The 25,714-nt window shown below is 32.3% G+C and overlaps 1 protein-coding gene and 1 long non-coding RNA gene across 2 annotated transcripts; both read left to right on the top strand.

Annotated features, from left to right (window-relative positions):
• The first annotated feature begins 2,714 nt into the window (after positions 1–2,714).
• Positions 2,715–24,690, top strand: LOC127731657 (uncharacterized). Its single transcript, XM_052240416.1, has 4 exons — positions 2,715–2,905; positions 6,070–6,228; positions 10,594–10,820; positions 19,018–24,690. Exons 1-4 carry the CDS (start codon positions 2,773–2,775, stop codon positions 20,143–20,145), a joined length of 1,647 nt encoding a protein of 548 aa, XP_052096376.1. The 5' UTR covers positions 2,715–2,772; the 3' UTR covers positions 20,146–24,690.
• LOC127731992 (uncharacterized) lies at positions 15,696–17,718 on the top strand. Its single transcript, XR_007995960.1, has 2 exons — positions 15,696–16,645; positions 16,808–17,718. It is a non-coding gene; the product is annotated as an uncharacterized LOC127731992 (long non-coding RNA).
• Positions 24,691–25,714: the final 1,024 nt, after the last annotated feature.

Raw genomic sequence — 25,714 nt, 5'->3', positions numbered from 1 at the left:
CAGACCAGTTGGAAGTAGAAAATATGAAACGGAGAAACTTTCCTTTCTAAAACTTCCTATTGATACCAAAGGTCGTGCTGCCATAAACTTTTGCAATATCCTTCATCATTTATATAAATCAATGAAATGAAAAATACCTCCCTATTTCAAAGATCGGTCTCTACCAATCATCTCTTATACCTATACCACACCTATTGCGAACAAAATTTTCAACTACAAACACGAGTTGCAAAATCTCTATATCCGTGTTTCCCATTCATATATTATTCCATTGGTCATGTTATAACGACGACCCTAACATTGTCAATAACGCTTTTCTACGAAATGTGTTAGCCAAAGGGCCGCTATTCCGTGAGTTGAAATCCATAAATTGAAAACACAACTTTAAATTAATTATAGATTCAGTTGAGAATTATATTAGACAACAGACAAAACGTGAAAAAGAAGACGTGCAAAATCTTTTCGATTGCATGGGTTAAGGCTGTGATATCGTTGATACAAATCAGGACAAAAACGTAAAGGGTGAATATGAACACTTTTGATACATCTATCTTCAAAGATACAAACGTTGATAAGCACTTATCCTATACTTCCAGGACAAATATGTTGTTGTTTGAACACTTTTGATACATCTATCTTCAAAGATACAAATGTTGCTAAGCACTTATCCTAATTCCAGGACAAATATGTTGTTGTTCCTGCAGACAAAACCCCAAAACAATATCGCTTTTATTTGTACAATAGACAAAATTCTGAACAATCATAGTTCGGTTTTATGTTTATGTTGGAACTCAACCAAAGATGAAGTACTTGGTCTTCCTTCCCCCTACATCATCGGATACATAATTTACATAAGTGTCCTTAAAAAAACATCATAATGCTGGGTCTGTCGAATGCTCCAAAATACCTCTTTCCAAACTTTTAACCATGATATATTTTATCAGCAATCAAAACCGGGCTTCAGAGTTACGGTGAAACTACATACTTTAGGGATGGCGTGAATCAGACATGGATACCAAAACTTCAAAAGAACTGTTAGAGTACTAACAATTGAAGCCCCCACCATCTGGCCTCATGCAGCAGTATACATACATCAAGACTTATATACACTTTATTTGTGTGCAATTTGTTTTAAGAAGGGATACACCATACTTTGTAAAAAAACCCTCTTATTTGAACAAAAAGTTCACTGAAAATTACATCATCAAGATCCAGGATCGTTTTTTTGGCAATATATTAATGATTTTTGGACAAGTCTTTATCAACAGACCATTGAGCTTCCTATGGGAACCAACAGTGCCTCTGTGCTTGCCAATTTGTACCTTTATTCTTATAGGAGGGAAACTTCGAACAGAAGCTTCGTTAGAAAATTGAAAAAGCTGGACAATGATGAAAGTTTCTATAACACAAAAGTGGAAAATGTTAGTGAAATTGAGGATACATTGCTGAGGGCTTTGATTAATGAGAAAAGCATTTTCTTATTTTTTTTTATATACAATCTGCTTTTGCAAATAGAATATTTTCATTTGGATCTCGGAATGTCTTGTAGTTTAGTCTGAGTTGGATACTAAAATCTAGGACATAATGTTATATTAGTTACCCTCTTCGACTGATCATATCTTAGATATACTTGAACTTCATGAGTGATCAGTGAGTTCAAGTGGGAAAATGGTTCAAACGAAACACACAAATATTCACATTAAAGAAAAAATATCTGCTATTTGTCTGTCCCCGCCTACAGTGAGACATCATGGCTGCTGTCGAGACCACAGACTATTGATGCATATTGACCCCGGTCCCTTTTTCGGCGTTTTAAGATTTTTCTTTATTATTTCAACAAACTACAGTTATGTATAAGATTGGTATATCAGAGAAAGATCACAAAAAATAAGGGAAAACTATTTTAAATATGAAAGAAAATGGAATAAAAACATATTCAGTCAATTGCTGGCATTCAGTTTTAAAAGTTGACTTTTTGTGGACGTCGCAAGGCGACGTTTCCATAGATTTTACATTTTGGAGTGAATACTTCATCTGTTGATATATATTGTGAACGCTTTGTGTATATTTAAATAATATTTACCTATGTTGAAAGACTTGCATATAATTTCAAATCATAAAAATACAAATTGTTTAGTCTCTACGAAAACTAGTAATTGTTCTGTTGCTATTTTTGCTAAATTGGTGCCATTTGGGTACTCGGAGCAATTTAGGCACTGTGACGTTATATATGTTAAACGTGACAAGACATAAAACACATAAAACAGAAAGTACATCATGCAAAGCATATCATGAGTAAATACTGGTATCAAGCACAGCAAATTATAGCGATTAATAAGCAAATCAAAGCATGTAAAAGCAAACATAAAATGCAGACAAACTGACATTCATGCAGCAGCTATTAAGCACTAAAAGAATTTCAAGCATTTAGAACAAAACTAAAAAAGTATGCAACAAAAATATAAAAGCCAGAGTCACATGATAAAATCGATATATATATATTAATCATATTGTGTGCACAGTTGGTAACAATCTAAGGATAGTTCTTCCTGAACATGCATGAAATATTTGCCACCGGATTGGACGTTAAGCAGCCAACAATCAATCTATTAATCAATCAATCAATCCAAGAATCCAAGGAAAGTAGCATCAAGTGTCCGGAAATTTCAATCAAAACCGTTGTTTACTCTTTTATTCTGGTTTCCTCTCCCCGGTCCGTCAGCTCTCTCTTGTCCACTATGGAATAGTTACCAGTCCATATGAATCAACGCCATGGCAGCTCGCTCAGCTCAGTTTATGAATAGAATGGGTCAATTTCCTGGTCCAAAAAAATTCAAACAGTATATTATTTGCCATATTATTCTAGGCGTAGTACTCTTTCTGGTATACTATAGAGTAAATGGCGGTAAGTCGGTTTATCTCGCTATGCTCGACCCAACAAGTGGACATGCTGATTTTTGGCTTTCTATTATTTAGTCCAGATAATTATGACGTCTTGAAAGTCTATTATATTTTTTTCGTTGACGCCTTACATCGACGTCGCAGGAAGGCGTCAAAGCAAAAATTTAAAATAGCCTTCCAAGACGTCATAATTATTTGGACTATCTATTACTTAGGGATCCCAACCCTTAATATAAAGCTATCTTAAACTTGCCTTATAAGCTTACCCTAACACTAGCCCTAACCTAGACCATCCCCAAACCTAGTCTATACTACATTGTAACCATATCCGTATCTACAAATCCCTTGGAGTATGCATGCACAGTATGGCCTATGGGACCCTTTCCAGCAGAACAACAAACACCGACTGGAAATAGTACAAAGAAGAGCAGCAAGATACGTCACTAACAGATATCACAACACCTCATCTGTTAGTGACATGCTTACCTCACTCAAATGGAAAACCCGTGAAGATCGGAGAAAAGCCGCAAGACTTGCAATGATGACATACAAACTTGCCAACAAGATGGTAATGTTAATACAGAAGACACTCTCATTCCACCAGACAGAATATCCCGCAATTTAAACAGCAACGGTTTCCAATTTCCAATATGTAGAACAGAAGTGAGGAAAAATCATTCCTTCCAAGAACAATAAGGGACTGGAACGCACTACCACTCACCACCACCAGTGCAGGTAGTCTTGAATGAGACGATTTAGACCGCCGTCCAGGATGTTTTTAACCTCACTGTCACTGTAAATAAAATGTATAGCACAAATCTTCACATTATTTTTTTATAAAACATTTACATGCGCATCCAAAAGTGGCAAAATAATCAGTATATAATATTGATGGTGGCAGCAAAATGGTAGAATTAGAAGTACATTGTAGGCCTTCTTTTACGTAGCAGTTTAGGGGTATCTATACTTAGAGTTTATTTATGGTTAAGGTTAGTAAGAGAATGGTCTAAATTAGGGTTAGGAATGGGTTAGGATTTTTGGATTCTGTGTCTGGGGCAATTTTCTTATTTGGCTGCCCTTACATTTTAGGATTCTGTGTCCAGAGCAATTTCCTGATTTTGTTATCTTCAGTCCGCAACCAAATCAGAAAATCGCTCCGAACACAGAATCCCAAAAGGATCTGTTATCTGTAGGTGTAGCTCTTGACACTAGAAGTTCCCACATTTACTTTAAATCGTCATTTCATGATTCAGCCACTGGATGAAAAATATATCACATGATTTTCTCATAAATTATAAAATATAAGTCGAAGCACGTTAAGTCGAAGTTGAAGGGACTGGTCAAAAGTATTCGACTTTATCCCAGGTTGGACTCATCTGAGGTTGAGTATGTTGTCTAGATATGGAATGAATGAAATATGGTATGAGATTTGTGTAAACTAGATATAATTGAGATTTCCAGTCTATGAATTATATAGGCATAAAAATTAAAAATATAGATTTACGAAATACATATTGAAAATTGGCTTATTTGGTCATATGTATTAGTTGATCAACTACACAAATGTTATAAAGATATGGGCTTGATATTAAGACAGCAATCTAGATTTGAATAAAATAGAATACATAGAGGTTGTATCTCAAACACAGACCTGCCAACTAGTCTGATTTTCATGCCTCAACCCGAATCCCGATATCGGGATCGTAAAACAAGTCAATATCCTGATTTTCACTAACTCTACCCGAAAAAATTATTGGTTACCGATTTTGAAGTTTTTCTGATCAATTTCTATTAATCTATAATTTTACTTGGCGACATATTCATGACGAAGTTTTACACGACCCTGCGCTAATCAACGGTCACAAGAGGTGTCATAATTTGTTGTTACAGGTAATCTGCTTATCTGATGGGTCATAACAATCCCAAAAATTAATTAATTTGTTAACAAAATCAGTCAGTCAGCGTTTAATTTTAATCATTTTATCATACGATCACAATTTGCAACGTTTACCGTAGTATTATGACAAAATCGTAATTAACTGAAAGACGAAAACTGTAATGAACTCATTAGAAAACATCGTTTATCTTGAAATCCGTTAAAATTTTTGAAATCAGACGTGTTTCTGTCCAGTTCTGATTTAAAATCGACGCCATTTTGTATTCACTTCTACTGTGTATAAGCCTCCGCCGGTAACAGCACCTCTGAACACAAAGAAAGATAACTAAAATTTTATCCATTTTCTCATTAATACTGATAGACTTACTCAAAATCTGTCTTCATCCTACTAACTTTAGGACAATTAGGTTTAGGTCCTTTGAGTCATGGTGCAAAGATAAGAAGGTCTTTGGAGGGGGAAAAGGGGGTCTTCACTTTGTATCCTTTATTTTTTTTTAGGCCATTTTTCTCTATTAAGTTATATTGCCAATTAATAAGTACAAGAATCATGCAAATAAAAGAAATCAAGGCTTATTAGCTCATCATCAGTATACCAAAAGAAAAAAGAAGAAATATGAGACTATTTCAAGAGTAAAAAAACTGCACACAGAAACGCCGCAAAAATTGTATCCCTTAAAAATCTGGTCGCGCACTAAATCCCCCATGGAGATTTTCAAAAGTTGGCAGGTCTGGAAGCATTATAACGATAGCTTCTTAATAAAAAAAGCTTAAATGTAAAGGAAGTTAACTGTTATCATGGTTATTGTTCTTAATTGACTATCATGCATTTTTTCGTGAATGTTCATTCAAATATCTACCTAAAAAGCTTCATATATGTGTTGAAGCTGATATTTTATAATACATTTTTATATATTTTTCCTGCTTTTATTACAAATTGTTGTTTATTGTAAACATTGTTTGTCTTACTTTCCAGTTTTGAAAATGACTTAAATTTCTCAAATACAATATTTTGCACCAACATTATCCTAATATGTAGCCTATTAACCAACTCTGATCCCTTACACATATTACCTTCCTAAATAACGCTTTGTTAGTGGCATGTCACATGACCTAATGTAAGAAAGATTATGGTCAACAATTTTTGGCAGGTTTATTATATAATTATCTACGGTTATATTCCCCTAGCAGAAGTTGACGTCTCTAAATATTTTGTTTCAAATTATCAACAAACTTGAACTTTGAAAAACAAATTTGTTAATCCTCTTTTGCAGGCATAATACCTTTTTTTCTTCACAACCGGTTACCAGTTCTGAAGAAAGGTCCAGGGACTCCAACATTGTATTATTTCACCAGTGCAGATAATGATGGTGTCAATATTAAATGGTTTCATGGAGCTAACAGCAGGCAAGCATTACGCAAGGCAATGAAAGGTATGAAACATATGAATTTAAAGTCAAATGTTACTTTGAATAAAAAAAAAGTTAAGTATATTTAATATACTTGCATGGCTATGTTCTACTTTAAAACATGTGTTCATAAACTTTCTCGAAAAAAAATCCTATATCTTATCAAAATCTTCAGAAATGTGCTGCTATTGAATTATTGTCTTCCTGTACTCTAATTGCTCGATAGCTTTTCTTTATGCAGTGAACCTAACCGTGAGACCTCTCGATAGAGCCTCAGCAACTGCACTGCGCAAATGCGATGGAAAAACAGTGATTAAAAGAATGTAAACAAACATGCACTGATAGGTAAATAGTGTTAATTGATTCTGAAATAACAATTTAATACACCAAATCATTTAACTGTTATGAAAAAGTTTGATTAGCAAATAGAAACGCAGGGAAAATTTATTTTTAAACAAAATAAACACAGCAATTGCTGACAATCAATTTTTAATAATTTTTAAACAACGGGTTAATATTCTATTTATTTATTTTTAAACACCATCTTGTATGGAGGATACTTATTTTTCATTCATTTTCAGTGTAATATATCTTAAAAATTACTGTATAATTAATACTATGTATATATCATAGGTTTGAATGTTGTTTTCAATATAGACTTGTATTATAATTAAGATCCATTTATTACATCAGTGATCCGTTTATTTGGCAATCGCCAATGGCAGTCAGCAGAGATTAAGAACATTTGTTGTTCGACCTGTTAGTCAAATGCGTTTTGTTAAAATATACTTTTTCATTTTTTTGGTCTTTTGGAAAATGTTGTTTGTGCTGTATTTAGACCCCTCTAACAAGAAATTTGTTTTGCATGCACACGTATAAAAATTGCGGTTTTTATACGACCGCAAGTCGTATATTGGTATGACGTTGGCGTCGTCTTCGTCTGGCGTCGTCCGGCGTTGTCCGAAGACACATTGGTTTTCGCACTCTAACTTTAGTTTAAGTGAATGGATCTCTATGAAATTTTACCATAAGGTTCAATACCACAAAAGGAAGGTTGGGATTGATTTTGGGGGTTATGATACCAACAGTTAAGGAATTAGGGGCCAAAAAGGGGCCAAAAATAAGCATTTTTGTAACTTCCAGACATAACTTGTGTGTTAGTGTATGGATCTCTCTGACATTGTACCACAAGGTTCCATATCACACAGGGAATGCTGGGATTGATTTTGGGGGTAATTGCCTCAAAATATTAGGAATTAGGGGCCAAAAAAGGGGCAAAAAACAAGCATTTTCTAGTTTCATGACAATAACTTGTGTGTAAGTGTATGGATCTTTCTGAAATTGTACTACAAGGTTCCATATCACAAAGGGAAAGCTGGAATTGAGTTTGTGGGTAATTGCCCAAAACGTTTAGGAATAAGGGGCCAAAAAGGGGCCAAAAATAAGCATTTTTCTAGTTTCCAGACAATAACTTGTGTTCAAGTGTATGGATCTCTCTGAAATTATACCACAAGGTTCCATATCACACAGGGAATGCTGGGATTGATTTTGAGGGTAATTGCCTCAAAATATTAGGAATTAGGGGCCAAAAAAGGGGCAAAAAAGGGGCAAAAAACAAGCATTTTTCTAGTTTCATGATAATAACTTGTGTGTTAGTGTATGGATCTTTCTGAAATTGTACTACAAGGTTCCATATCACAAAGGGAAAGCTGGAATTGAGTTTGGGGGTAATTGCCCAAAACGTTTAGGAATAAGGGGTCAAAAAGGGGCCAAGAATAAGCATTTTTCTAGTTTCCAGACAATAACTTGTGTTCAAGTATATGGATCTCTCTGAAATTGTACTGCAAGGTACCATACCACAAAGGGAAGGCTGGGATTGAGTTTGGGGGTGATGAATCATAAGGGGGTTCAAAAAATTTGGGGGGGGGGGATTTTTTTTTTTCTCCTTTTTTTTTCTTTTAAAATTTTCCATTTTAAGTTGGTTATTTCTGTTTTATATTTTAAAGCAAATAATAATGATATGGTAGGAGATACACACCAAACAGGATGTGTGAATTATTATATAATAAGTATTGTGCAATAGCAAGAAATTTTCAATTGCACAATAGCAAGAAATCTTCAATTGCACAGTATTGCGCAATAGCAAGAAATCTTCAATTGCACAGTATTGTGCAATAGCAAAAAATATCCAATAGCACAATATTGCGCAATAGCAAGAAATTTTCAATTGTACAGTATTGCGCAATAGCAAGAAATATTCAATTGCACAGTATTGTGCAAAAGAAGATACTTCGTATAAATTGCTTATTTCTTGACCAATTTCAATGGAGTTTTATTCTTGAATTCTTGGGGTTCTTTAATATGCTGATTCTAACCGTGTATTAAGTTTTTGGATTTTGGGCCTCGTTTTTAAATTGGTCCACATTGAGGTCCAAAGGGTCCAAAATTAAACTTTGTTTGATTTCATCAAAAATTGAATTATTGGGGTTCTTTGATATGCCGAATCTAACCGTGTATTTAGATTCTTAATTTTTGGTTCCGTTTTCAAATTGGTCTACATTAAGGTCCAAAGGTTACAAAATTAAACTTAGTTTGATTTTAACAAAAATTGAATTCTTAGGGTTCTTTGATATGCTGAATCTAAACATGTATTTAGATTTTTGATTATGGGCCCAGTTTTCAAGTTGGTCCAAATTGGGGTCCAAAATTAAACTTTGTTTGATTTCAACAAAAATTGAATATATGGGGTTCTTTGATATGCTGAATATAACCATGTATTTAGATTTTTGATTTTTGGGCCCCATTATCAACTTTGTCCACATTGAGGTCAAAAGGGTCCAAAATTAAACTTTGTTTGATTTCATCAAAAATTGAATTCTTGGAGTTCTTTGATATGCTGAATCTAACCATGTATTTAGATTTTGGATATTGGACCATAATAGGTGAATGTCCAATTAAAAAATTTTAAGTTCTTAGACCACATTCATTCTGTGTCAGAAACCTATACTGTGTCAAATATTTAATCACAATCCAAATTCAGAGCTGTATCAAGCTTGAATGTTGTGTCCATACTTGCCCCAACTGTTCAGGGTTCAACCTCTGCGGTCGTATTAAGCTTCCCCCTGCAGAGCATTTTATTATCCAATGCAATCATAGGTTTGAACGTTTTTTTCAATTTAGACTTGTATATATATGCTCCAAAACAGGCCCTTTAATTGGATTTAATTAAGTATTCGTATTCCCTATGCCATGTATATGTTTGCTTTTTTGTTTCTGCTTTTTTCTATGATGAGGGCCTCAGGGAAGATTAGTAATATAGCTAACTGTGTAACCCTCTTAAAATAAAGAATTGTTGTTGTTGTTGTTGCTATTACTGAGCAATTATGACTACATGTATTATCATCTCACTTATTTTTCACAAGCTCCAAGTGTCTGTGTTGATTGTTTATTAAGGTCCCGTTCAATAAACTTTGGCAATAAAACACGAAACTTAATTAGCAGGGAAGGTTTTCACCGAATGAAATAATTTTTGTCGATTATGTGTTCTTAGTTCGTAATAATTGTAAAATATCTTGAATTGAGGAGTCAGTTTAGTATATATATACATGCATTAATTCAAAAACTTCAAGAAACTTGTTTCATATGACTCTAAGAAAAAGTATTGCTGGTGCTCAAACCTGGAAAAGAAGATCTTAAAAATGAGGCAAATTTTGCAATTTTCCATTTATGCAAGAGGCTTGAATGTCTTAAGCAAATATGTGAGATGAAATCTCAATATATTATTTCTGATATTTGACTGACTAATATCATGTGAACAATAAAATGTTATTCCATATTGATAGCACTTTAGTAGGTTTTCTATATGAATGGGATTTTGAATAAATAAGCATATTCACCTGCCGAAAAAGTATATTCACCGTGCAAAACGTCGCATGCTTTTACGTGCATAATTTTTGTAAAAACGTTTGATGTACAATTGATATAAGTAAATAATTGCCATAACATATATTTCTCTCGGAATATGGAATAAAACAATTACTGTCTTTTGTTTCGGTAAATATGTGGTTTAATTTACTTTTTGACCGTTGGCCTCAGTGAATATCAGTTTTTCAAAAGTCAATAAAACTACATATTTACCTCATCAAAAGACAGTAATTGTATATTATTTGATACATTGAGAATAAAATGCCATTTTCAGGGGTCTAAAAAGATGAAGTTACTGTCTTTTTTTATTGTTTGATGCTATAATTTATCAGTAAATACTGTTATATAATAAAATAAAAAGTGTTTTAATTGCATTTCATTGATTTAAATTGTATTGCTGATGTTATCAAATAAAAGCAATGTGTTATTCACTTTATAATTAAACATGTTTTTAATATCTTATAGGTGACACACAAATGGTTGAAGCAGATGTGATGCTTCAGGGCCAAGGAACAGATAAACAGAGTTTAGAACCAATAATGGCTAAGTTACCTGATACTAGTAGTGATATTACACTGGAGGAATGGTTAACATTATTTGTTACTACCAAAAAGAAAGGATTAAAGTTAGACTTTCAGTCAACAGATGCTGTAGAAATTACTTTGGAGAAACTGAAGGCAGTAAAACACAAAGTAAGATTATTTAAAAATACTGGAAACCAACCAACTTTTGCAACTAATTTATTATTGTGACTTTGGTGAGTAGGAAAATAACATAAATATGTCAAACTTGTATCTTCCCTTATTTAGATACATCAAGTATATTTGAAAATTGCAAAATTGAATCGCCTTGAACTAGACTAGAAAGAGCTAAATGCTAAATAAAGTATCTGCGAAAAATAAGTTGGTTTATGGTTGATAGTAAATAAAAAATTATTTCGCTGACATCTATTGAAATTTTACTCATGAATATTAGACTTTAGTAAATTTTAAAACAATTTGGATAAAAAATGGCAAAAAAAAAGAAAAATGTTTGGTATTTTTTGCTTTGTACTGATCTATTGAGGTAAGCCATTTGCAACAGATTTTTATACGACCGCAAAAAAATTTTGTGGTCGTATATTGGTATGACGTTGGCGTCGTCGTCGTCGTCGTCCGGCATCGTCGTCCGAATACACAATGGTTTTCGCACTCTAACTTTAGTTTAAGTGAATGGATCTCTATGAAATTTTACCATAAGGTTCAATACCACAATAGGAAGGTGGGGATTGATTTTGGGGGTTATGGTACCAACAGTTAAATAATTAGGGGCCAAAAAGGGGCCGAAAATAAGCATTTTTGTAACTTCCAGACATAACTTGTGTGTTATTGTATGGATCTCTTTGACATTGTACTACAAGATTCCATATCACAAAGGGTCGATGATGGGATTGATTTTGGGGTTAATTTCCTCGAAATTTTAGGAATAAGGGGCCAAAAGGGGGCAAAAAACAAGCATTTTTCTAGTTTCATGACAATAACTTGTGTGTAAGTGTATGGATCTTTCTGAAATTTTACTACAAGGTTCAATTTCGCAAAGGGAAAGCTGGAATTGAGTTTTGTGGTAATTGCCCAAAACGTTTAGTAATAAGGGGCCTAAAAAGGGGTGAAAAATAAGCATTTTTTAGTTTCTAGACAATAACTTGTGTTCAAGTGTATGGATCTCTCTAAAATTGTATTACAAGGTACCATACCACAAAGGCAAGGCTGTTATTGAGCTTGGTTTGGGGGGAAGGGGGGGTGATGAATCATAGGGGGGGGGGGTCAAAAAAGGGGTAATTATATTTTTTTCGTTTAAGGAATAAGGGGAAAAAAGGTTAAAAAACTAGGGTTTCCATTTTAATAGACAAATAATTGAGTAAAGAACATTATTTAAAAGCAGTGTAAGGTTGGTAATTCAAACTCATTTAAATATCTCACCTGCACTATGTTTGAATTATGTAAATTGGAAATTTGCCAATTATTTTAGTATAATAAACTTCATTGGAAATTTGCCAATATAAAATTTTGCTGATGAAGGTTTTTTGTTTACCTTTAGTCTGACTATGATGTCATTTTCTATTTTAATAGCCTTATGATGTAGTTAATTTTTTTTTAATACTTTTATGATGTATTTTAATGCGCTTTTATGGTTGCAAATTTATTGTTTTAATACAATAAACTCCATTGGAAATTTACCAATAGTTTGTTTATTTTTAGCTATGACTATGATGTCATTTTCTATTTTAATTTTAAGGTTACAAATTAATTTCAGTTTTAAATATTATTGTAAAATGTTTGCCCAAAACATTTATTAATAAGTGGCCAAAAAAGGGGGCAAAAATAAGCATTTTTTTAGTTTCCAGACATTAACTTGTGTTCAAGTGTATGGATTTCTCTGAAATTGTACTTAAAGGTACCATACCACTTAGGGAAGTGGGTCAAAAAATTTTTGTGGGGGGGGGGGATTTTTTTTCCCTTTTTTTTTTCTTTAAAATTTTCCATTTTAAGTTGGTTAATTCTGATCACAAAGAGAAAGTTGGAATTGAGTTTGGGGGATAATTGCTCAAATGTTTAGGAATAAGGGGCTAAAAAAGGGGTTAAAAATAAGCATTTTTTTTTAGTTTCCAACAATTAATTGTGTTTAAGTAATTGGATCTCTGTGAAATTGTACTGCAAGGTACCATACCACAAACTGAAGGCTGGGATTGAGTTTGGGGGGGCGTGATGTGTGAAAATTTTCCACTTAAAGTTGGTTAATTATTTCTGATTTAGATATAAAAGCAAATAATAATGATGTGGTTTGATTTTATCAAAAACTTAAATTGAAGTTATGTATATTGTAAATTTAGGTTACATTGGAATTTAAGAATTGGCTTTGGGGTAGGGTTATGGCTCAAACCTTTAAATAATAAGGGAAAAAAAGGTGAAAAAACAAGGGTTTCCAGGTTAATAGATAAATAAGTACAAAACATTATTTAAAAACAGTGTAAGGTTGGTAATTCAAACTCATTTAAATATCTCACTTACACTGCTTTTAAATTATGTAAATTGGAAATTTGCCAATAACTTTATTGTTAATAAATGCATTGGAAATTTGCCAACAATTTTAGTATAATAAACTTCATTGGAAATTTGCCAATATAAAATTTTGCTGATGAAGGTTTTTTGTTTACCTTTAGCCTTGACTATGAAGTCATTTTCTATTTTTATAGCCTTATGATGTAGTTGAATTATTTAATACTTTTATGATGTGTTTAAATGGGGTTTTATGGTTGCAAATTTATTGTTTTAGTTTAATAAACTCCATTTAAAATTTGGTAATAAAAAAAAATTTTGTTTATTTTTAGCTATGATTATGATGTCATTTTCTATTTTACTTTTATGGTTGCAAAGAAATTTTTATTTTTAGATATTACTGCAGTGTTCCAGCTTGAATCTCAGGGCAGAAGGGTGCTAGTTGTCTGAAAGGGCACTTTAGCGTTATAACCCAGATTTTAAGGGCAATGTTGGACAGTGTATAAATTACCTTGAATATTGCTAGGCTCAGCTGGAGAACATTAGTTGTATTTAAACCATATTCAGAAATTAATGTGTTCTTGATGTTGGTTCCAGTAAGATTTTTTTTTCACCAAATTATCATACCATGAAGCAAAGCATATCATTTTGATGTTAATCTAACATACTTGTACATTTGGTATGGAAAATAATCATCAGAAATTTTCAATGTTTTATAACTTATACCAAAATAAACAAGTAGTTTTGAAAGATGGAGTTATACATGCAAAATTGAATGTTGATTTTAATTAAATTATCTAAATTTAAATTACTTGTTCAAACATATAGTATATATGTTATTGAGAGTTATTTATTATCATTTGAATTGTTACAAAAAAGTATTTTTAAGTGCACACCAAAGTGCTCCTCAGTAAGGAGTTTTATAAATATAACAGGTGAGACAGGAGATGATCATATTTTATATTGATGTAATAATATATTGCAGAAGGTATAAACAGTTACTTTTTTCTCCATCATTGTTAAAAATAAATTTGTTGAGTGCTCCTATGTCAGGAGGATTATAAAATACAAGATGTATTAAAAACAGGAAGTGAATCTTGTTATGTTCAAAGTACAAATTTCTTTGATTCCTCTTTAAATTTCATACTCATGGTTTTGAAACAAAACATTTTTTACCAATTAAGTCAAAACTATGTATGCCTTTAAAATTGTTTAAGATTTTATTTTTTATGTTATGTCTACTGAAATAAATTTTTTCAGGTGTACATGCTGTACATAAACATTACAAATGGATAACATGTGGACATTTCATTCTGTATTAAATATCTAGTATTTGTTCAATTATCTTAAATCCACTAATTAGCAGTAAACAATCATTAACAAAGGTGATAAAACTGCCAAAGCACTAGGTATTTAACTTAATCCCATTGTCAGTTAATTAGTGTTACACAATCAGGTAACAATTTTACCGGAATCGCCGGTAGGCATGAAATTTGGAAATTTAATTTTTTTGAAAAGGCAGAGGGATGCATTCTTTTACTTTGGAGGGCAGAAGGGCGGGGGTAAGGGCACCAAGGGCGGGCCGCCCTTCTATTTAGGGCAGGCGGGAACACTGTACTGTTAAATGATGCTGATTAAGGTTTTTGCTATGTTTAGCCATGACTATGATGTCATTTTCTATTTTAATATCTGTCATGATGTATTTAAATGGGCTTTTATGGTTACAAAGGAATTTTATTTTTAGATATTACTGTAAAATGTTGCTGATTAAGGATTTTGTTTATTTTTAGCCCATGACTATGATGTCATTTTCTATTTTAATACCTTTATTATGTAATTTCCATTTTTAGATATTACTGTTAAATGATGCTGATTGAGGGTTTGAATGCTGGGATTGATTTTGGGGGTAATTGCCTCCAAATTTTAGGAATTAGGGGGCAAAAAAAAAGCATTTTTCTAGTTTCATGACAATAACTTGTGTGTAAGTGTATGGATATTTATGAAATTGTACTACAAGGTTCCATATCACAAAGGGAAAGCTGGAATTGAGTTTGGGGGTACTTGCCCAAAACGTTTAGGAATAAGGGGCCAAAAATAAGCATTTTTCTAGTTTCCAGACAATAACTTGTGTTCAAGTGTATGGATCTCTCTGAAATTGTACTGCAAGGTACCATACCACAAAGGGAAGGCTGGGATTGTTTTTGGGGGTAATTGTCCCAAAATGTTAGGAATTAGGGGCCATAAAGGGGAAAAAAACATGCATTTTTCTAGTTTCATGACAATAACTTGTGTGTAAGTGTATGGATCTTTATGACATTGTACTGCAAGGTTCCATATCACAAAGGGAAAGCTTGGTTTGAGTTTGGGGGTAATTGCCCTAAACTTTTAGGAATTTGGGGCCAAAAAGGTGCAAAAAACCCAAGCATTTTTCTAGTTTCCAGACAATAATTTGTGTTCAAGTGTATGGATCTCTCTGAAATTGTACTGCAAGGTACCATACCACAAAAGGAAGGCTGGAATTGAGTTCGGGGGTGATGAATCATAAGGGGGTTCAAAAAATTTGGGGGGAGGGATTTTTTTTTCCTTTTTTTTCTTTAAAATTTTCCATTTTAAATTGGTTATTTCTGATTTATATATAAAAGCAAATGATAATGATGTGGTTTGAATAGGTAAATTAAAAAATTTTAAGTTCTTAGACCACTTTCATTCTGTGTGAGAAACCTATGCTGTGTCAAATATTTAATTACAATCCAAATTCAGTGCTGTATCAAGCTTGAATGTTGTGTCCATACTTGCCCCAACTGTTCAGGGTTCGACCTCTGCGGTCGTATCAAGCTGCGCCCCAGCGGAGCATTTTATTATACGACCGCAAAAAAATTTTTGTGGTCGTATATTGGTATGACGTTGGCGTCGTCGTCGTCGTCGTCGTCCGAATACACATTAGTTTTCGCACTCTAACTTTAGTTTAAGTGAATGGATCTCAATGAAATTTTACCATACGGTTCAATACCACAAAAGGAAGGTGGGGATTGATTTTGGGGGTTATGGTACTAACAGTTAAGGAATTAGGGGCCAAAAGGGGCCAAAAATAAGCATTTTTGTAACTTCCAGACATAACTTGTGTGTAAGTGTATGGATCTCTCTGACATTGTAACACAAGGTTCCATATCACAAAGGGAATGCTGGGATTGAATTTGGGGGTAATTGCCTCCAAATTTTAGGAATTAGGGGCCAAAAAGGGGCAAAAAACGAGCATTTTTCTAGTTTCATGACAATAACTTGTTTGTAAGTGTATGGATCTTTATGAAATTGTACTACAAGGTTCCATATCACAAAGGGAATACTGGGATTGATTTTTGGGGTAATTTCCTCCAAATTTTAGGAATTAGGGGCCAAAAAGGGGCAAAAAACAAGCATTTTTCTAGTTTCATGACAATAACTTGTTTGTAAGTGTATGGATCTTTATGAAATTGTACTACAAGGTTCCATATCACAAAGGGAAGGCTGGGATTGATTTTGGGGGTTTTCCCTCAAAATTTTAGTAATAAGGGGCCATAAAAGGGCAAAAAAAACATGCATTTTTCTAGTTTCAGGACAATAACTTGTGTGTAAGTGTATGGATCTTTATGAAATTGTACTGCAAGGTTCCATATCACAAAGGGAAAGCTGGAATTGAGTTTGGGGGTAATTGCCCTAAACGTTTAGGAATTTGGGGCCAAAAAGGGGCCAAAAAACAAGCATTTTTCTAGTTTCCAGACAATAACTTGTGTTCAAGTGTATGAATCTCTCTGAAATTGTACTGCAAGGTACCATACCACAAAGGGAAAGCTGGGATTGAGTTTGGGGGTGATGAATCATAAGGGGGTTCAAAAAATTGGGGGGGATTTTTTTTTTCATTTTTTTTCTTTAACATTTTCCATTTTAAATTGGTTATTTCTGATTTATATATAAAAGCAAATAATAATGATATGGTTTGAATAGGCATACATGTGAACCTCCCGACGGGAGTACAATAATCCCGTTTTCAGGGGTCTCCTCCCGACCTCCCGTTGAAGAGGAAAAAATCACGTGTATGAAATTTTTCATGAATGAAAAATTTCTGACCAACATATCATCTCAGGCATCTGGTGTAACTGACATTACCTGAAGTTATATTTTACCTGTAAATCAATTAACATGCATAATTATATGGCTTCACTTGTCAGCTTGGGTGTCAAACATACTGGTAATCAACGATTTTTACCTCAGGCTAACTGCCATTGTGTAACAAAAACTGTGTATTTATTGGGTTACTTCCCTTGATTTATCCTGTTTTAAGTTACTTTCCTTTTAATAATGAAAATTTTTAAAAGAATATAAATAAAATATAAATTGAACAAATAATCATAAAAGGATGGTTATTAAATGATTTTAAATGTCTTAGGACAAATAAAAAAATAATAATTTGAAAATTATTTGAGGATTCTATACTTCCTTTCAAGGCTTAAATTGAAATTTATATAATAACTATGACCCTAATTTTACAGATAGAATGATTTTCTGAGTTTGCAAATAAGAACTATTTGCAAGAGAAAAAATAAAAACTATTTGCAGATAGCTAAACAAATGTTCTGGTTGCAATGATTGTTTTATAGAATATGAAGTAAAAAATTTAAAGAACATACTGGAAAAAAACAATGTTAGATTGAACATGTAGAATATAAAGATGGAGAAACTTTATAAGTACAAGGGTACTATAAACATAATAAATTGGATGGAAAGTTGAAGAAAACACACTTTAAAAGACCATTTTTACAGCACACGGTTACATTTACAACAAAATTAATGTCGATTAAAAACCTCCTGATCTGAGTCCTAATCTCCTGACCAAAATTTCCCAATCTCCTGATCTGAGTTTCACAGTCCATCACATGTATGAATAGGTAAATTGAAAATTTTTAAGTTCTTAGACCACTTTCATTCTGTGTCAGAAACCTATGCTGTGTCAAATATTTAATTACAATCCAAATTCAGTGCTGTATCAAGCTTGAATGTTGTGTCCATACTTGCCATAACTGTTCAGGGTTCGACCTCTGCGGTCGTATCAAGCTGCGCCCCAGCGGAGCATTTTATTTAGTTTGTTCTTATGTTGTGCTGTTACACCACTGTCCCAGGTTAGGGGGAGGGTTGAGCGCTCACAAACATGCTTAACCATGTCACATTCTTTCTGTGTCTGTCCCAAGTCAAGAGCTTGTTAGTTGGTTCATGCCTGTCATATTTTGTTTTTCAAAAAATTTGATTGTTATAAATTAGGTCTTGATTTTCTCGTTTGAATTGTTTTACATTTTTTATGTCAGGGTCTATTAAAGATGACTATATGGTATGGGTTTTTCGCATTGTTGAAGGTCATATGGTGACCTATAATTGCTTATATCCACATTATTTGAACTCCAGTAGATAGCTGTCTCATTGGCAATCATACCACATCTCCTTATTTTGATATTAAAAAGAAAAGTATTGGTATAGTGTATTTAAGAAAATTAATAGAAATTTAAGAAAAAGATGAAGAGTTATTAATCAGTTCATGTGAAGCATTAGCTATAATCCAATCTATTAGCCTCATATGGTATTTAATTGTTGGCTTTTCAACTAAAAACATGTATATAGTAAACAGTAAGCATGTTTTGAGAGTCTGTAATAGTCCTAGTGTTACAATTAAGTTTTACATCAAGTATTCTTTGATTTATCATACACATTACAGAAAATATATCCCGTTGACATCTCCATAAATATTTAGAATTTTAAGAAGAATTGAATTGTTAATATTTGTTTTATCGAAATCAAAATTTAATAACATTATTCTTTATTGTTTTAGCTACAAGTTCCAGTGTGGTTACATGCAAATATTATAAAAGGTCCTCTAGGCCATGAACCTAAAGTTGATGGTATCCGATTCATCAAACATATCCAAAGATTGTTTCCTGAATGTACACTTTCATTAGGATGGACAACAGGAACTCATACAGACTTAAGTCAGATAGGATATACATGGAATATGACCCTTGACATGTATCACTTTGTGCATGCACACGAGATTGAACCTCCCATTGTATTTACAGTTAGAGCTTCATTGATAAGGAACTCTGTACCTCAGTTAAAATGGCTGACAGACAACACTAGGGGTTCTATATTGGTCTTACAACCAGAGGAGGACAAACAACATGTGAATAAGGAGCTCATGCATATAGCTTATAGGTTTGATCCAGCAACATCTTTCTGGGATATCAGTAACCCAGATCTGGATGAATACCTCACTAAGAATCGCCATCTATCCAAAGACGAGTTAGATCCGTTAGTTCACATGAGAGACAATGTTGCTTTCAGACCCATGCAATGGTTAAAAATGGGACTTCATGTTCAGCAGCATTCAGTACTAGGTAGTGAAGAGGCCCTAGTTCTTACTAGTAAAGCTGTTTTTGTTTTAACTAAAGGTAAATTTCGTCCATCACCTCACAATATCTTGCACGGACGAGTTACGTTTATAAATAGAAAGAATAGACCAGTTGAACCAGGAGAAACAGGACTTAATATAGTGGTACGATCTTCAAAATATAATGATTTTGAACATATTAATGGTATATTTTGTTTCCTAGGCATGGATGGACAAATGAAAGTTGAAAGTCGTGGAATAAATCCTCCAATAAAAAAAGGTCATCAGAGATTTTCTCTGAGTTCAACAGATTGTTATGGATTCAGTGTTTCAGATGCAGGTCATGAAATTATATTTACTGTTGATATCCTTAATGATTGTGAAACTTTCCAGAGTGTCAAGCGTGAACGAGGAAAACATGCTATTTTAAGGGTTCCTGTCCCAAGAGATATTGGTGATGAGATGCATCCATTTATTGTTAAATTAGAAGATAGTAATAGATATGCTGTTATTGATGAATTGCATGTTGAATATAATCCAAAACGTGAACCAGTGAATGTTAAAATGAGTTGAAGTAATTGTCTTGTAGATATTTGTTTTTTGTCGAGCCTTCGACTTTTGTCGAAAAAGCGAGACATAGCGACCCTACATTCCGTCGGCGTCGTTGTTGTCGTCGGCGGCGTCCACAAATATTCACTCTGTGGTTAAAGTTTTTGAAATTTTAATAACTTTCTTAAACTATCCTGGATTTCTACCAAACTTGGACAGAAGTTTGTTTATGATCATAAGATTATATTCAAAAGTAAATTTTGTAAAAAAAAAATTCCATTTTTTCCGTGTTTTACTTATAAATGGACTTAGTTTTTCTACCAGGAAACATTACATTCACTCTGTGGTTAAAGTTTTTGAAATTTTAATAACTTTCTTAAACTATCCTGGATTTCTACCAAACTTGGAAAGAAGTTTGTTTACGATCATAAGATATAGTATCCAGAAGTAAATTTTGTTAAAAAAAAATTCCATTTTTTCAGTATTTTACTTATAAATGGACTTAGTTTTTCTGCCAGTTAACATTACATTCACTCTGTGGTTAAAGTTTTTAAAATTTTAACAACTTTCTTAAACTATCCTGGATTTCTACCAAACTTGGAAAGAAGCTTGTTTATGATCATAAGATAGTATCCAGAAGTAAATTTTGTAAAAAAAAAATTCCATTTTTTCCGTATTTTACTTATAAATGGACTTAGTTTTTCTGCCAGTTAACATTACATTCACTCTGTGGTTAAAGTTTTTAAAATTTTAATAACTTTCTTAAACTATCCTGGATTTGTACCAAACTTGGACAGAATCTTGTTTATGATCAAAAGCTAGTATCTAGAAGTAAATTTTGATAAAAATTTGTTCAATTTTTTCCGTATTTTACTTATAAATGGACTTAGTTTTTCTTCCAGTCAACATTACATACAGTCTGCAGTTTAAGTTTTTAAAACATTTATTAGATTCATAAATTATCCTGGATTTTTACCAAACTTGGACAGAAGCTACTTACAATCAAAAGATAGTATAGAGAGGAATATTTTTATTAATTTTTTTCCTCATTTTTGTTGAGCCTGCGATTAACAGCAAAAGTAGGCGAGACACTGGGTTCCGCGGAACCCTTACGAATTTTTTTATAAATTTTTTAATAAAGTATTTTGTTTCTTTTGAATTTATTCCATCTAGTTTAGAACTTAGTTGAAGTTGAAAATTATTTCCATTTTACTACCTATAAAAAAACTTGTGTTTGACAATCGTTTTGAAATTTTAGAAGATCCCTGCTCTTGGAAATGACTGATATAGATGTATCAAATTTTGAATCTTTGGTTTTAATTGGATTACAATATTGCACATTTGTGCATACCTTTAGATATCAATTTTCTATATCTCTTAAATTGAAATATAGTGTGCTGTTTTTTTTTTTATTGTTGTATAACTTCTCATGTATGTTTTATTCAGAAAAAATTAAGGTATTATTTATTCCTTAGTAAAAAGATTGTCATATGACAGTCAATGTTAATTTGTTATTCAGTAGCAAAAGAATATGCCCTCAGGTTAAGGGGCAAGAGCAAAATTTCTTGAACTTCACTCCAAGTTCCTGTTTTTTTTTAAATACTCTAGCTTATGAAACATGAATATCATGCTCTGTTTTATTTATAAAAAGCATTCATACTGAGATTCAGAATTTAGCAAACAATACAAAAGTGCCATATTTTATTGAAAATAGTATATCTACAACTACAGAATACTTTTTAACTTCTATATGTTGAAAGTTATAAGATATGAATCCAGTGAAGGCTTCTAATGGAATTCAGTGGGGCTGGTGCTGATACCTATTTCTCATTTTTATCAAAATTCAACAATAAAATAAATGGGAAATCAGACTTACGGTAAACTGTGTTTTGAAGAAAAAAAAATTGAATTAAACACTTTTTGTAAGTTATCTGTATCATGTGTGCTGAGTTTTTCCCAAAATTTTAAGTATTGAATTTTTACACCACAATATTAGTCATTTCCACAGTAGAAGTGTAGAAGTAGTTTTATATATATTCATTATAATTTTTTTTATTTTTGAAAACTTAGTGAAATGTTTTTGTTCACTTAACGTACACTACATGTAATTGGAATTGTTTTGTTTCTACAAGGCTTAGTTTTAATTATGATTTAAGGCACAAGTTTGATCCAGCTTGTATGCACTTGTACATTTCTTCATGTAGACTTTCATTGTTGTAAACTTCCTTATAAAGTGCATCTACTAACAACTGATTTATGTGTGTGATTTATTATCCAACCTTGTTTTTATACGCCCGTTTAGGGGACGTATTATGGTATACCATTGTCCGTCTGTCCGTCCGTCCGTCCGTCTGTCTGTCCGTCCGTCGTCAACATGTCGGACATTAACTCAAAAACGCTTTAACCAATTTGCATGAAACTTTGGTGAATTGTTTATATCTATTGACGTGAGCTCCCTTTCGATTTTTATAAATTTATGATTTTACTTTTCCGAGTTACAGGGTTTTATTCATAAAAAAAGGGGGGATTTTCCAGTTTTCGGACAAAAACTCAAAAATGCTTTCTGCAATTCTTATGAAACGTTGGTGAATTGTTTGTATGTATTGATGTAAATTCCCTTTAAAATTTTATAAATTTTACATTTTACATTTCTGAGTTATGGGGTTTTATTCATTAAAAAAAGGGGTGATTTTCGAGTTTTCCGACAATAACTCAAAAATGCTGTCACCAATTCTCATGAAACTTTGGTGAATTGTTTATATCTATTGATGTAAGCTCCCTTTCTATTTTCATAAATTTCTAATATGACATTGAGAATTAATTGAACTTTATTTGTTTATAGTCTGACAACAGATTTACTAAGTATTGCACAACAGCAAGAAATCTTTAATTGAATATAAATTCAATTCATATAACAAATTTCAAGTTCTTTGACTACATTTATTCAGAAACCTATAATATGTCAAATATTTAATTACAATCCAAATTCAGACCTGAATCAAGCTTGAATATTCTGTCCATTTTTGCCCCAACTGTTCAGGGTTGGACCTTTGCGGGCATATCTAGCTGCGCTCAGCGAAGCAGTTTATTATTCAACTTTTGCTCAATTTGAAATATATTCTGTTTTGGTAAGTAAGCTTGAATATGCATCATATGTTGTTATTCACTAACCAAAGTGCAATATATCATATATCATATTCATGTACCATAGTTTTAGTGGAAAATGAACAAGCATTTACATTTTTGTTGCTAAAATATTAGATATGAACATACCCGTTAGCTAGTCCCCGATATTAAAAAAAGGTCACATTGCTTATTATCCTAGTACTTCTTCTGACATACTGGTAATCCTTTTTTACATAGGATCATCAGAACTGGTGTAGTAGTTATAATACTGTGTCTGCTGAAATTTAGAAATTCAGAAATTTGTCCTGGTGTTGAAAGTATGGGAAACAAACAATTTATTTATTTTGTAACTTAATATTTTTGATTCCATAGAATAGAGATGGACATTGGATCATTATATATACCAACTTGAACAAAAGGAGGGATGCAGTTAGAGCTGATTTATATACCATGTCTCAGTGATATCACTAGCTTGTTGTAATTTACATATTTCACAAAAAAAGTTAGTTTAGGCATGATAGTATATACTTTTGAAGAAATTGAAATCTTTTGGTGCAGGATTTCTTTTATATGAATTATAAAGAGCAGTTTTCGAAACTAGGCAATTTTTGCTCTTGCATAGTTTTTGGTTTTTTTTACCCCACAGCTAAACTGAAAGGAAGTATTTTAAAGTAGCTAGTAATTATCTGAAAGGTGAAATTAAGCAGATTAATTCTATAATTAAGGGTCAAACATTTGACTGATCATACCCTATTTTAATCATGATGTAAGGCATAATGACAGTGTAAATATATGCATTGTGTTATCATAATTTGGACATTGATGTTATGTTGTTTTTTTTTAAGAATGTTGGATCATTTTGAAATAGTTGTGATGCCACAGATAATTATGCCATATTTGTTACTTGGACTTGGACTTTGGAATCAGCAATATTGTGAAAATGTTTACAACCATCAAGAAAATGTGTACATTTTATTCGAATTTAGATTTGTTAAATATAATTTACATAGGAAGGTTGCTCTTTTGTTGATATTGTATTAAATAGAGGTTTTTGGATAGATCTTTTGGGTGTCTTTGTATGCCTGTATTAAATGCTTATGATATAGACTATTACTGTGTTTAAGACATGGCTATTTATGTTATGATGATTTATGTTACACTTATTCTAGACTGTTTATTAGATTTATGATTATATGTAAGATGTCCTTTTATTCATTATATGTACACATTTAGATTTAGAATTTTCTATTTTTGTTTGTTTTTACACCAGTGTTTATCCATGAAATGGACATATTTGTTTTCTTGGAATAACTGCTTTATTATTCATGTAATTATATCAGACATATCATCTATGCATTGTATAACAATTCTCTATACTATACATTCCTTTTATATACAATTTGAGTATTTATTTTTACAAATAAATAATAATTTTCAATCTTTTTTGGTAGTTTGAGAGTGCATATTAAGCATTACTGTGGATTTATTATTATTTTTTAAATATTGATATTCTTGAATTTTGTGGGTAAAGGTAAACCACCAGTTCAAATGTTCAACAAAGTATAAATTTTCTATAGACTTCAGACTTAGGTAAACCAGGAAATGAAATCTCCACGAACGCACATTTTCCCCTCAATCCTAGAAAATTGGTAACGACAAAAATAAATGAATCTACAGTACAAGGAAACATTTAATGTGACACTTGTACATTGATAGCAAGAATCAGTGAAATGAATTTACAATATACCTTACAAGTCAAAACAGCTTGTTGAAGAAATTGCATCACATCACGAAAGATGGCTTCCCATTTGTGCCTTTACTGAAGGCTATTGTTTGTGCACATTGCAAGGCTACTTCTGAGTTGGCTCTAATACTATAACCTCTGTTTCATTTCTCTATCTTCCTCTTGACTTTAGGAAACATCAACAAAGTTATGGTGGTTTTAAAATTGCATCATTGGAAGGAAATGTGTGCAGCCATTAGTAAAATCTCTTGAAAAACATCAAGGAGAAGTAAAATGTAAAAGGAAATTTATGTTTGTTGTTGGAAATATAACCAAACTAGTTTTTGTTGCCTGCAACAAAAGAATGCAAGACATAAAGATCACAACATGGTGGCAGCAGTGGCTTTGAACCATTTGTATTAAGCTTTATATTTCAGAGGGAATAACCCCTGGAAGCTTCATACCTAGAATACAATTGCCTTATGTTACGAAGTCTCATCTGTCATATGTCTGTTATTCTTGACCTCATTTTCATGGTTGAAAAAAAGTTTTGTTTTTTCATGAGAATTTCTCTCCTATTATAAGTAATAGGATAACTATATTTGGTATATGGGTTCCTTGCAAGGTCTACATGTCTGTCAGACAGTATTAACTGACCTCAACCTCATTTAATGAATCAGTGATCAAGGTTAAAAGTTACGTGATTTTGTCTGTTTCTCAGATACTAAAAGCAGTATGTCAACT

This window comes from Mytilus californianus, unplaced genomic scaffold, assembly GCF_021869535.1.
Source record: "Mytilus californianus isolate M0D057914Y unplaced genomic scaffold, xbMytCali1.0.p SCAF_1, whole genome shotgun sequence".
Taxonomy (NCBI): Eukaryota; Metazoa; Mollusca; class Bivalvia; order Mytilida; family Mytilidae; genus Mytilus; species Mytilus californianus.
The sequence above is the reverse complement of the archived record's forward strand: the minus strand, read 5'-3'. Positions and strand labels throughout refer to the sequence as shown.